A 13,076-nucleotide genomic window follows, 5' to 3' on the forward strand; every position below is an offset into this window, starting at 1 on the left:
AAAGATGAAAAATGGTGTGGGGGAGATGACAGCTACTATGTTTGGGTTTTTTTTCTTCTTCCATTTTGTGACTAGTTTTAGGCCCTTTTGAAAAATGCTATTCCTAGTCTCCAAGTCCCTCTGATTTTTTTCAGTGCCAAAATCTCTCAGTAAGGCTCAATCTGGCCATGTGAATTATGAAATCCAGTTTGAATATGCCTGTATCTTTGCATCATCCCTCAAGTTAAGGGCAGAGGGACTGGCACATGGGTGTCTGCCCCTAAACAGAACATTTAAGGACCATCAACAATTGAATAATCTTGCTCTAGCAGGACAATGCCTAGGAGTTTACCAACTCACCAGGAAGAAAGGACAGATCACCTGGCCAGGGACTTTAAGTGTTACAACCCTGGGTGAGGTCCCTGGTAATCATCACCAGGCTGCTGTACTGGATCCAACCCTCATGTCCCACTTGCTATTGGCTTGTTGGGGCCAGGCAGAGTTTAGGTACAGTCACTGATGTGATCTGACAAAGGGAATTGCAACTTCATAAAAAGGACTCACTCAAACAAGTGGAGCAGGCCAGAACCAGAAGCAAACAAGGATGAGAAGAAGAGGAATCCTGGACTCCCTGAACAGACACTGACCAAACCCCAAAGGGCATTTGGAGTGGTGAGGAAAGAGAGGCAGGGATTTGCATGCAAGTTTTGATTTTTCCCATAGATCTGTAGATCTCTTGGGCTGCTACATTGGTCTGGGTTTAGAACTTCCTTGTCACGCCTGTGTTACTTGTTTTCACTGTCACAATCCCTGAAGAGGGAAACAGTAAGTCCACAGCTTTGGTGGAACTCTGGGAATGTGTAGTAGTGACCAGGGAGGCTTGAATAACGAGGAGTCTGGTGGCACCTTAAAGACTAACAGATTTGTTTATAAATAAATCTGTTAGTCTTTAAGGTGCCACCGGACTCCTAGTTGTTTTTGTGGCTACAGACTAACACGGCTACCCCTCTGATAGGGAGGCTTGGGAAATCCAACTCTAGTTTCAGGGCCTACAAAAGTGAACCACAGGGTCCCCAGAGCCAAGTGTGGTGTCCAACACAGAATCTGCACCTGGAGTGAGAGTCTAGGTGCCCAGAGCCAGAGAAATAGTACCTAAACTCTGCCTGGCCCCAACAAGCCAATAGCAAGTGGGACATGAGGGTTGGATCCAGTACAGCAGCCTGGTGATGATTACCAGGGACCTCACCCAGGGTTGTAACACTTAAATTCCTAAATTCGATTTTCAAAAGTCACTTAAGCACTTTTGAAAAAACTTTACCCTAGGTCTCCAACAAATTCCTGTAGGAGTAAGCCAAATGTTTGCAACCCCTTCCCCAACATAAGACTAATAAATGAAGCGTGTTCTTAAAGCAGGTCCTATATTGAAAGAATTGAAGAGAAATCAGCAGGAGGAGGCAAACTGACTTCTTCCTAATTTATACCCATGTGAAAATTTCTCTCTCTAATTCTGCCAGTGTTGGCTTTCCCCTGTATTCATATTTTCTACTCTTCATTTTTCCTCACATAGCTGAGTGTTTCTGAAGAAGGTCTGGGTGTGCTTTAAATAGCTAGTGACTTTCCATGGTTTTCAACTCTGCCTTTCTAAACAGTATTTATTCATCATCCTTTGCCTCCATAGGCCTGGAGCATGTGGTTTACTTGCTCTGCTTTGACTTGTCATGAAAGCTGGTTAAGTTTTCTCCAGCCACATATTTGACCAAAACAAACATATATATATATTTGGGAAGGGAGAGGAGGTGGATTGCAGCATAACAAACCCAGAAACTTTCAAATTATCAACCATCCCCACTTGCTGTCTATTCCCTTTCCATTGTAATTCCCTGACAAAAGTGAGTGATTACCTTCTCCTAGCTAGATCTCAGGATATCTTCTTTATCCTCATCCTTTGATGTCTGCTGTCCTTTCATTTTCATGATGTTGTCACTATTTGGTTTCCATGCCTTTGCTTTCTTTGGGGCTTAGTGTTTGCTCCTTAACAGGGAAAGTGAGGGTAGAAGAGAACTCTCCTCCTGGAGCCTGTACTGCTTCTGTGGTTGTGACTAGCCCAATATCTGACCTTTCATCAGTGTCTCTGATTGTATAACCCTTGTCTGTACCCGCAGCCTGCATGGAGCTTAGGTGCACAGGTTGCAGGAGTGAAGAGTATGGGGGAGGCATTCATTAGTCGGTCTGCATGCACATGGTTCGAATGCTAGCTACAGTTGCAGTGCTGCTTTAAATAATTCTCTTAATAAAGAGCCAGTTTAGTTTTAGAAGCATGTAGTCCTTTCATGTTATCCATTATACAGCACATGAAACATTGTGGCAGCGATCAGTCTAGCAAGACCCCTGGTCAGGAAGCATAATTAACAGGTAAACAATGCAGCAACTAGAAGCAGAGCATGGAAGAACTCAGACCACAATGAATACTGGATTTCCAGACAAATCCCTTCAATAATTATGGAAGCAAGAACTGAGTCTGCATACAAAACTGACCATTAGGGATAAAGATGAAAAATAAGGGTAAAGCTTTTTTACTACCTCATTTGAGGGCAGAAGGGGATGAGAAGTGAGTGAGACGCTGTTGCCAGGAATAATGCCGGAAACACTGGAACACTGATAAGTGTTTCAATACTGTGATTCCAGACAGAATGAGACTGTAGATACTGGTTTTGTTTTGTTTTGTTTTTTGCTTGAAACCAAGAAACAGAAGAGGAAATAAATACTAACATTAGAGCTGAGAAGGCTGGTAACCATGATCCATAACTAGAGACAAGATCATTTGTGGGATATGTGGTTCCAACATATGAGGGAGACAGATTTGTTTCTGTCAGTTAACCTTAGAGCAGGGTTCAGAGTGGTAGCTGTGTTAGTCTGTATCAGCAAAAAGAACGAGGAGTACTTGTGGCACCTTAGAGACTAACAAATTTATTTGGGCATAAGCTTTTGTGGGCTAAAACCCACTTCATCAGATGCATGCAGTGGAAAATAGAGTAGGAAGATATATATATATATATCTGTGTGTATATATATATATATACACAGAGACCATGAAAAAATGGTTGTTGCCATACTAACTATAACAAGGGTAATCAATTAAGGTGGTCTATTATCAGCAGAAGAAGAAAAAAACTTTTGTAGTGATAATCAGGATGGTCCATTTCAAGCAGTTGACAAGAAGGTGTGAGTAACAGTAGGGAGGAAATTAGCATGGGGAAATAGTTTTTACTTTGTGTAATGACCTATCCACTCCCAGTCTTTATTCAAGCCTAATGTAATGGTGTCCAGTTTGCAAATTAATTCCAGTTCTGCAGTTTCTCACTGGAGTCTGTTTTTGAAGTTTTTTTGTTGAAGAATTGCAACTTGTAGGTCTGTAATCGAGTGACCAGGGAGGTTGAAGTGTTCTCCGACTGGTTTTTGAATGCTATAATTCTTGATGTCTGATTTGTGTCCATTTATTCTTTTGCGTAGAGACTGTCCGGTTTGGCCAATGTACATGGCAGAGGGGCATTGCTGGCACATGATGGCATATATCACATTGGTAGATGTGCAGGTGAACGAGCCTCTGATGGTGTGGCTGATGTGATTAGGTCCTATGATGGTGTCCCTTGAATAGATATGTGGACAGAGTTGGCAACGGGCTTTGTCGCAAGGATTGGTTCCTGGGTTAGTGTTTTTGTTGTGTGGTGTGTGGTTGCTGGTGAGTATTTGCTTCAGGTTGGGGGGCTGTCTGTAAGCGAGGACTGGCCTTTCTCCCAAGATCTGTGAGAGTGAGGGATCGTCCTTCAGGATAGGTTGTAGATCCTTGATGATGCGCTGGAGAGGTTTTAGTTGGGGACTGAAGATGACGGCTAGTGGCGTTCTGTTACTCTCTTTGTTGGGCCTGTCCTGTAGTAGGTGACTTCTGGGTATTCTTCACACTAATCCACAGAAACCTTCCTACCAACACTACAAAAAAATTTTTAAAAAAATTCTTGAACAAATATCTTCCTTTCCTTACTCTGGTCAAAATTCTTCGACTGACCTACTTATTCTAGATTTCTGATGAAATTGTACAGGATCTATGCAGGTCACAAAGCAGTAAAATAAGTAGAACTGTGAAATGAGATCTGGCTTTTTTAGTGCACTGAAAAATCTAATGCTTATGTAGGAGCTACAACAGTGGTGGCTTCAGCAGAGCTGCTTGCTTTCTGTGTCATTCAAGGCTCCCGTGAGTAAGCTCTCAGTGGAGTACATTATAGACTTGACCAAAGATGTCTATGTCAGGATCTGCAAGCCCTCTTTGGAGGGAAAATAACTTTTTCACCAGTTGCAACCAGCGGCTTCATTTGGCAAAGTCAGTACTAGCCAAAGAAGCAGGATAGATAAGTGAAGCACCAAATGGGAATCTCCAATGCTGTGCCACACATACAAATATAAAATATGCTTGGGAAATATGGAAGGCTTCCTGGTGAGTTTTACATCCTGCACTTATAAAATGCTCCTGAAGGCTGCAGAGTGCTCCTCATAATTTTAGCACAGCTTGTTAAATGTTTTAAGTTTCCTTTTAAACACTGAAGCAAAAAACTGTTCATGTACCCATCTCAAACTTTTAAATAATGCATTACTGTCAGGCTTAATCTTTAGTAGCTGGGCAATACTGTCTGATTTAGAAGTATTAATCCATAGCTGCACTGTAATGTAGAGACTTAAGTGGGGCTTCCTCAGGGTACTAAATTCACTATAAAATGATAACAAGACATCTCAGTCAACCTTCTCAACCATGAAGGCTGTCTGGCAGATTCATAAAAAGGCATTGTTGTACACAGAGCAAGGTCTCTGTAGTGTCCAAACAAATTACACAAGCTGGTTTTGGTAGGGCTGAGTTAGCATTCCCAGATAGTCCAATAAAATATTAAATATTTGAACAGCTTCTATATAATTTCTTAATATCCTAGGAGGCTTTGTCTTCGCTCCTGGACACAAGGGGTCCAGTTCTGAAAAGAGGCTGCATATGACTACTTCATGTGGCTAGCATTTAGGAAAACAATTTTGTTTTTGTTTTTTCAAGAGATTGACTTGCTTAGGATGTGACCAAATTATAACTCTCTGACAGCAATTCTTCTTCTCCCTACAATTCCACTTATTGTATTCAGTGATTCACAAATTGAAAAATGCTTGCTCCTGTAACTGAGGAAACAGACAAAAATGTATGAAGAATAGACTCTTAAATGCAAGAGTTTTCAGGGCTTGTGTACCAGAGCAGGCTAGGATCAATTTAAATTAGGGACCAAAGATCAGGCATTCTAGATAGATGTAGGAGCCAGCTCTACAAATCATATGACTGCCAGTGAAAACTGATGCAATGTGATGCATGAATGCAAAAATACTGTGCTTTCGAGAGTATCTAACATTGAAATGAATTACTGCTAGGGAGTTTCTGTGTGACCTCAAATTGTTTTATGACCATGTTCCAACCGGTTTTTAAAAAACCATGATGAAGGGCCAAACATATCCAGAATAGAAGGGCCTGACATAAGAAAGATGTTTTATTTGCAGAAAACTTGCATTATCTTGGAGTTCACTTGGGAAAGACAGAGGTGCAGCAAGAGCAGCTGCAGTCAAAACTTCTAGTCATGGGGAGGCAATAAGACTACTTATGAAGCTACTTGAGATCTCCAGCTTCTGAAGAAAAATTAGTAGGCGGAGAAGTAGTCTGCTCTAAGAGACAAGCAAGTATTTTACAACATAGAACTGTAAAAGGAATGGACCAAGAGGAGGCTTAGACCTGTCATTCATAATGGAGAGGAGGTAATTTGGGGGAGTACAAGTATTTGAGGCAGGATGAGGTATTTACATGACCTCTCTGAAAACTAAAGAAAAACAAGGCTTCATAATATGATGGCTGCCATCTTGGCAAACACTGGGAGGCCTTCAAAGTGTAAAGCATTAGTCTCTAGGACTTAGCTAGAAAGCCCATCTCTCTAGCTCAAGAGCTATAATGTACACATCCTCTGGACTGACCTCTCCCATTCTATGTTAACACGCTGACCGGCATGTTACATTAACACTGTCTATTATGACAGGTTTCAGGGTAGCAGCCGTGTTAATCTGTATCCTCAAAAAGAACAGGAGTACTTGTGGCACCTTAGAGACTAACAAATTTATGCATATGCATCCGAAGAAGTGGGTTGTAGCCCACGAAAGCTTATGCTCTAATAAATTTGTTAGTCTCTAAGGTGCCACTGTATATTATGAAGTTGCAGCTTGTAACTCCATAGCTCAAGCAGTTCATTTTGCACTTAAAGCAGGATTCAACCTCGTGGTTTGTGAGGGAGGGAGTTGGTACAAAATAATGTATCCTCAAATGTACAGAATTTATGGAGTGCAGAATGAATTTCTGGAGAACTTACAAGTAAATGTGTTAATCAGTTTGAGTTGCAATTTAAAGGGGTCCTTTAAGAAACTTGGCATCTGTCAGTCTCTTCTTTCCAAATGATGTTAACAAGTGCATAATGCAAACACTTTCCATATAATTGCAATGCATTTAAATCTTATGCATAATTGATATTTTAAGAAACTAAGTGGCAGTTAAGCTAAGTTAATTGCTTCTAACGTCTAGGCTGAGGTAACTCAAGTGGGGCCATTCATTGTGACATCGAAGGTAATTCAATCAACAACCATTCCTCTACACCTAACTTGCAAAGTCTATTGGTTGTAATGAGTTGGTGTGAGGGAGACTGAACACAAGTCTAGAGTTCTCATTGGCAAATTACTTGAGCCAACTGTCACGGCTCTTTAAAAATTCTGTAGATGCATGCTAGCTTGGGCATCAGTGCTTGAAAGGTTCCCAATGGCATGCGGCCTTGGCGCCACTGTGCATTGAGGCAGCACTGCTAGGAGAAAGGAGGCAGGAGTGCAGGGATGGACAATAGGACTGTATTCTCCCTGCCTGCCTTCACTTAGCACTGGTCTCACTAACACAGCCCCCTAAAAACATGAGTACATTGTAAAGGAAGGGCTAGATTTGTTCTGCTTTGCATCACAAGAGCAGCGCAAGCTGCTGTCAACCAGCTTAACAGGCTGGTGCACTCTGGCAGCTTTGCACTGCTCTGGTATACCAATGGGTCCGCCCTTAAATAAAACGTTATTTTAAGACTTATGCTAGGGGCAACATCACTACGATAATAGAATCATAGGACTGGAAGGGGCCTCGAGAAGTCGTCTAGTTCAGTCCCCTGCACTCATGGCTGAACTAAATATTATCTAGAACATCCCTGACAGGTGTTTGTCCAACCTGCTCTTAAAAACCTCCAATGATGGAGATTCCACAACCTCCCTAGGCAATTTATTCCAGTGCTTAACCAACCTGACAGTTAGGAAGTTTTTCCTAATGTCCAACCTAAACCTCCCTCAAACACTGCCTCAAACAAGGACTATTGCACCGCATGATGGAATAAAGAGGGTGGGTTTTATTTGACTAAATGGATGTCCTGGTTAACTTCTTGTAGATGTTGCAGCAGAAGGGTGATGTGGGAGAAACTTGAATGAGGTGTGAGGGTTGGGGAAGGAGGAAAAAGTTTGCAAATCAGGAAGGACTTTCCAACATAAGGGGCAGTGTGGAAGAAAGTGCAGGAACATTTATAGGAGATGCAGGTGAATGGGGTATCAAAACTAGCCCAATTGATGGGGGACGAGACAATATCAAAAGAAAAGCTCAGATACGAGGAGAGACTGTTCTGCATGGCTTTGAAGCAGGGACAAGAAGCTTGATCTTGATGCATCAGAGGAGAGGAGCCAATAGAACAATTGAGTTGATGTGGTCAGGGTCTGGTGCAATGTCCAAAAGGCAGGCGAGTGAAGAACGCTGTATCTTGGGGATTTCTGGGGAAGAAATTTAAGAATTTAAGTGTAAGCCCCATGTGAGATGGTGGGGGACAAGAATGTGAAATGGGTTGTGAAGGATCATCTCTTTATCCTCTAGGATGAATCATTTGGGGTTTCAACTCCTCAGTCAATATCCATTATGCTTTCCCAGTTGTAAGGTGTGTAATGAAGCAAATGTTTCTTAATATAGTCCCTTCTTTTTGAGGTCGCATCCCAAGATATTGCTCTGTGCACTAGGGGATTTCTGTGCTAATTACAGTGAATTTTGTGGTAATTATGTCCTAAATATGTCAGTAGGAGTCTTAGTGCAGTCAACTCCATACAACTGACAATGAGCCTGACTCCAAGTTTTACAGGGTTTGTTCATTTCATCTTAAACTAATATGGGTCTGACTGCACACAAAGGATACATATGTTTCTCTTGCGTTGCTGCTTTAAAAAATTATGTAAATGTTACTAAATTACTTAATCTACCCTGTACCATACTTTTGCATCTGTAAAATGGGGATAGTTCTTTCCTGCCTCACAGGGGCACTGTGAGGATAAAATCCATTAATTATCATGAGATGCTCAGATGCTATGGTGATGAGGGCCATAGTACTTAGATAACCCCTAGAAAGTGAATTGAACTCTTGTGTAAAATGGTGCCAGATTCTGATCTCACAAATCGGAGGTCATAAAATTGAAGCAAATGGAAATATCCAGATGTTAAAAAGTGAGAAGGGAATTGGGCCCACGGTGTGCTGCCTGATATAGGAGAGTCTATCTAATCTCCTTGATAGTGCTAGGAAGAGATGCTGCTTCTATTGGGCAGATGGACTTTTGCCCGTTATTTCCACAGTGTTCATGCCCAGCACAGAGCTAATTTCTCTCTGGGATCTCAAGAAGAATGAGACCTTTCAAAAGCTAAAATGCAAACTCAAAATATGTAATTCCAGCTTGTATCACTATCACAGAATCTCTGTTCAAAATCAGGTCGCATAATTTTGGATCTCTATCGTCATTCCCTTACATTTGGTTCCAGTCAAACAATCATCTCACTAGATTGATCTGAGTTTAGAATTCTAAACTTCATTTTCATAACCTGGATCAGACAAAAGGCATCCCCATCATATGACTAAGTCACTGTTTACATTCTATAGCTCAATCACTGAATATATCCAAAGAATGAGTTTGATAATCCCTCTCCTACAGCCTAAACACTTAATGAAATCAATGGGAATTTTGTCAGAGAAGACAATAGGATCAGGTCTGATATTTGCAAATACAATAGTTAACTGTCAAAGCAAGCAAAGACGAAAAGCTTGACTCCTGATCACCCCCGCACCTCTGTGCTCAGTAAATGAATGTCTGGCTTGCACCACCACCCTTGGGATTTGCTGATTGCTTGTAAACTTTCCCTTATAGGATCTGAGGGAATGTCATGCTCACAGAAGTGAGGGACTGATAGAATTGACTTGAGCCAGGTGCTGTGTAAGCTCTGCAAATGCACCTCAGTCAGTGGGAGCAACACCCTCTGCTATTCTAGTCTTGAACATCGATAGAGCAGACTGCCAGTCACGTCAAATTAAAGCAATGTTTTGTATTTTCAGATAAATGTACTATGAAATGAGGTTGAGGCTCCAAACTTGTATCAACTGTGACCAAAAATGAACTTGATGGGGTTGCAGAGAGCAAATAGTGCCCAAGCCCTCTGTGCCACCAAATTCCCTGAACATTACAAACGCGCCCTGGGTTACACAAGACCTGACTTATGCAGATCCGCACTTATGGAAAAAGTTCCGTAAGCTAGAAATAGGAGGTATGGTGTTTGTTTGGTTTTTTGGCATAATGGTTGGAGATACGTTTCCGACTTATGCAAAATTCAAGTTACGCAAGGCGTTCCGGAACAGAATGCTTGCGTAAGTCAGGGAGTGTCTGTATATTGGGACTATAAAGGCACGAGTGTGGTCAATCTACCACATTCTCGACCCCCCACAAAACACAAGCCTTCGCACCACTGTATGCCCTGCCATCATGTTTAGTGTTTTCTCTTCACCCTTTACATCAGCCTGTATAGCATAGTCAGAGCACTTGGAAGAGACTGTGCCCCCTGAACCTCTCTTTTGTTGCTCTTCCTGGGGAAATGTGGGGGATGGGTATATGCAACAATCCTACATTTCTTGTACAACTTTAAAGATATGTGGAATATGGAGAATTTTTTCATTTTTATCCTACTGGCCCAATATTTCTTTGTTGACAAAGACCCCAATTCTGCAAACACTTAGACCCATGAGTAGTCCTGTTGATTTCTGAGACTGCTAAATTATGGGAAGTTATGTCCAAAAGTTTCTAGAATTCAGGTGTTGGCCTCAAGAAGAGAACATACCATATGAAAGATCCTTCGTCAGCACCCATATACTAGTCAGTGCATGGTTTCTGTAGGTTCAATTCAGAGCATGGTATGGTAATTATAAAGCAGATTAACTGCATCATGCGTGCACAGCAGAGTTGTCCCTATATTTAGTTCAGGGAAAGTGACATTATACATGTCAGATGTTTTGAACTACATGTTGTCATGCTGTAGCACTCTTCCCTCCTTCTGTTATTAGCAAACAAAATATAACACTATCACAAAAATGAAGGCATTCTTCTCAGCTATGGCAAATGTATAGTGTTAATAAACACTTAGAGCTGGCTGAAACATTAAGAATTTTCCTGTAACTTTCAATATTTTACAAAAAATTGACCTTTTTAAATCTTCAACCAGTGCTACACAAGTGTATGGCTCCCTATAAATTGCAAATATAAACCATAAGAAATAGCATCAGTAACATTAACACACACCTTCATGCAGGGCATGACTTCTGAGATTCATACCTGAATGGTGGAAGTGATAGTTCTTTTATATATGTATATATAATGTAGTGCCTTTCACTTAAATCAATCACTGTTTAATATGATCTTTCATTTTAACTTGATCAAATACTTGAATCCTAAAAACTCCATGGCCCACCTGTGCCACAATAACTGTTTTTCTGCATATAAAAGCCAGGACTGGAGTTAGGGGGTAGGAAGATGAGCAATTGCTTGGGGCCCCAACCACAGGGGCCCCTGGAAGCTAAATTGCTCAGGCTTCGGCTTCAGCTGCAGGTGGTGGGGCTCAGAGTCCTGGACTTAAACCCTGTGTGGCAGGGCTTCGGCTTTCTGCCCTGGGCCCCAGTGAGTCTAATAACAGCCCTGCTTGGCGGATCCCCTGACATCTGCTTGTAGCCTCCTCAGGAAGCCCCAGACCTCTGATTTAAAACTGCTGGTGTAGAGAGTTGTTGGGTTTTTTGGGGGGGGTGGAGTTGGGAGAGGGGATGGATATTGTGAGTAACTCACTTAAGAAAGGTATGAGAGTCTGAAAGCACACCAGTTCCGGCAAAAAACTGAAATGCTTCCAAGCCCCAGTCTCTCAACTTGACTTGATGTAATTAATACCCCTGTCACATGACAGGTGGGAATGTGTGGCTGTATAGCCACAGACTCCCTTAGCGACTGTTATGAAATGTAGTGCTGAAAATACTTCAGTGATTTTAGAAAAGAAGCCATTTAAGGTTTAACTTTCACTGTTGCTGTTTTGGTGTATGCAAACTGAGTCATACTGTGTGCACCAGTGGAAAAAAAATCCCTTAATAAAATCCCTTAATAAACCTAACTTTACTCTTATTCTCTTCATATGAAAAGTTCAGCTAATACATGGAATATTAATTCCAGCTGGAATAAGTACAAACCACTGGAAGGAAAAAATAGCTTGGTTTCAGAAAATCTGGGAAGTACTGGTGATGAGGGAAGGAAAAACTTGCCTAGCCAAAAAGCCTAACACTGGGAAAGATGTGAAATGTTTACTTTTCCTTGGATGCACAGATAACTCCAGTAGCCAAACCCACAGTAATGCTAATCTGGACTAATTAATGATAAATAATAGGTATTAGCCCTGACTAATGCATCACATCAGTTGTAGTGTTCCAATTCAGACTTCAGGGCAGTTTAATTCTATCTTACACTGGAATAACAAAGATCAAAGTCAGGCTCATGTTTTTAAGTGAATTACCATCTTACAATAGTTTTAAAGAGATGGAAAAAACAAAAAAAAGTTGGATAGTCATATTGTCATTAATATTTTAAGCTCTAACAAGTGGTGAGGTGTGTGCTAGTGATTGTAAGGATAACAAACAGCCTTTTATTCTAGTCAAAGTGATCAGAACAGGAGCATAAGCACGTCACTGGAATGTATTGTTTTAGCAAAATGTTTTTATTGTAAAATTACTACTTAGGCAGCACAGATGATGGCTATTTGTCTTCATTGCCAAAAGTTTTTGAGAGACTTAATATAATTAATGTAGAAAATGTGATTGTACTTCATGTTTGTCTGTAGTAATTCTATAAATCTCTTATGTCTGTGTTCTTGTAGCCACTTGGGTACTGAAGTAGCTGAAATGAGAAAAAGGCAGCAGTCACAAAATGAAGGAACATCTGCTGTGTCTCAAGCACCTGGAAACCAAAGGCCCAACAACACATGTTGCTTTTGTTGGTGCTGTTGTTGCAGCTGCTCATGGTATGTCCCGTAGTGTACTTGGTATCCTATTCAACACAGGTAACCAATGAGAGTGAAAACTGCCAGTTGCTGGGATTGTATGGAGTTCTCTGAGAGTGATAGTGCTGAAAGTCAGACTTTATTTTTCTGCATAAAAATTTTATTAAATAGTTCTCTGCTCTTTGGACCTCTTGTGTTACAGATGAGGCAGCGGGGATTGAAAATACGACTTTAATTTTGCCCCCTTTGCAAAGTTATTATCATAAAATGAGGAAGTAGCGGGTGTAAAACTCAGATGGGCAGATGATCTTGAAAATGTCTTAATTTTACATTTAAGACACTCTTGTCTCAGTTTGTATTTTTCAGTATTTACATCGTTCACTTTAAACTATAAGAAATGTTTCAAAACACTTTATCTTTGCATTCATTGGGAGGTAAATGGACAGAAATGGGAACTATATAGTGCTGTAGCAATTTAGTTGTTGAATTAATAAACTGTTAACTAAATTCTCTAGTCTGAGAGCATAAAAAAATGGATTTCCACTGTGATCTTCCAACTAGCAAAAAGCACTATTTTAGCAGGGAAAATCGTTGCTACTCAGCTATTCTTAAAGGAAGAATTGGATTGGGGAGT

General features: G+C 40.9%; 1 protein-coding gene across 1 annotated transcript in view; it reads left to right on the plus strand.

Annotated features, from left to right (window-relative positions):
- Nucleotides 1-13,076, plus strand: part of RGS17 (regulator of G protein signaling 17) — a 79,654-nt gene that overhangs the window by 38,434 nt on the left and 28,144 nt on the right. The window contains 1 exon segment of the mRNA XM_034765378.1: nucleotides 12,320-12,463. Within this exon segment, the coding sequence (XP_034621269.1) occupies nucleotides 12,320-12,463 (144 nt within the window).

The sequence above is a fragment of the Trachemys scripta genome, chromosome 3 (assembly GCF_013100865.1).
Source record: "Trachemys scripta elegans isolate TJP31775 chromosome 3, CAS_Tse_1.0, whole genome shotgun sequence".
NCBI classification, from domain to species: domain Eukaryota; kingdom Metazoa; phylum Chordata; order Testudines; family Emydidae; genus Trachemys; species Trachemys scripta.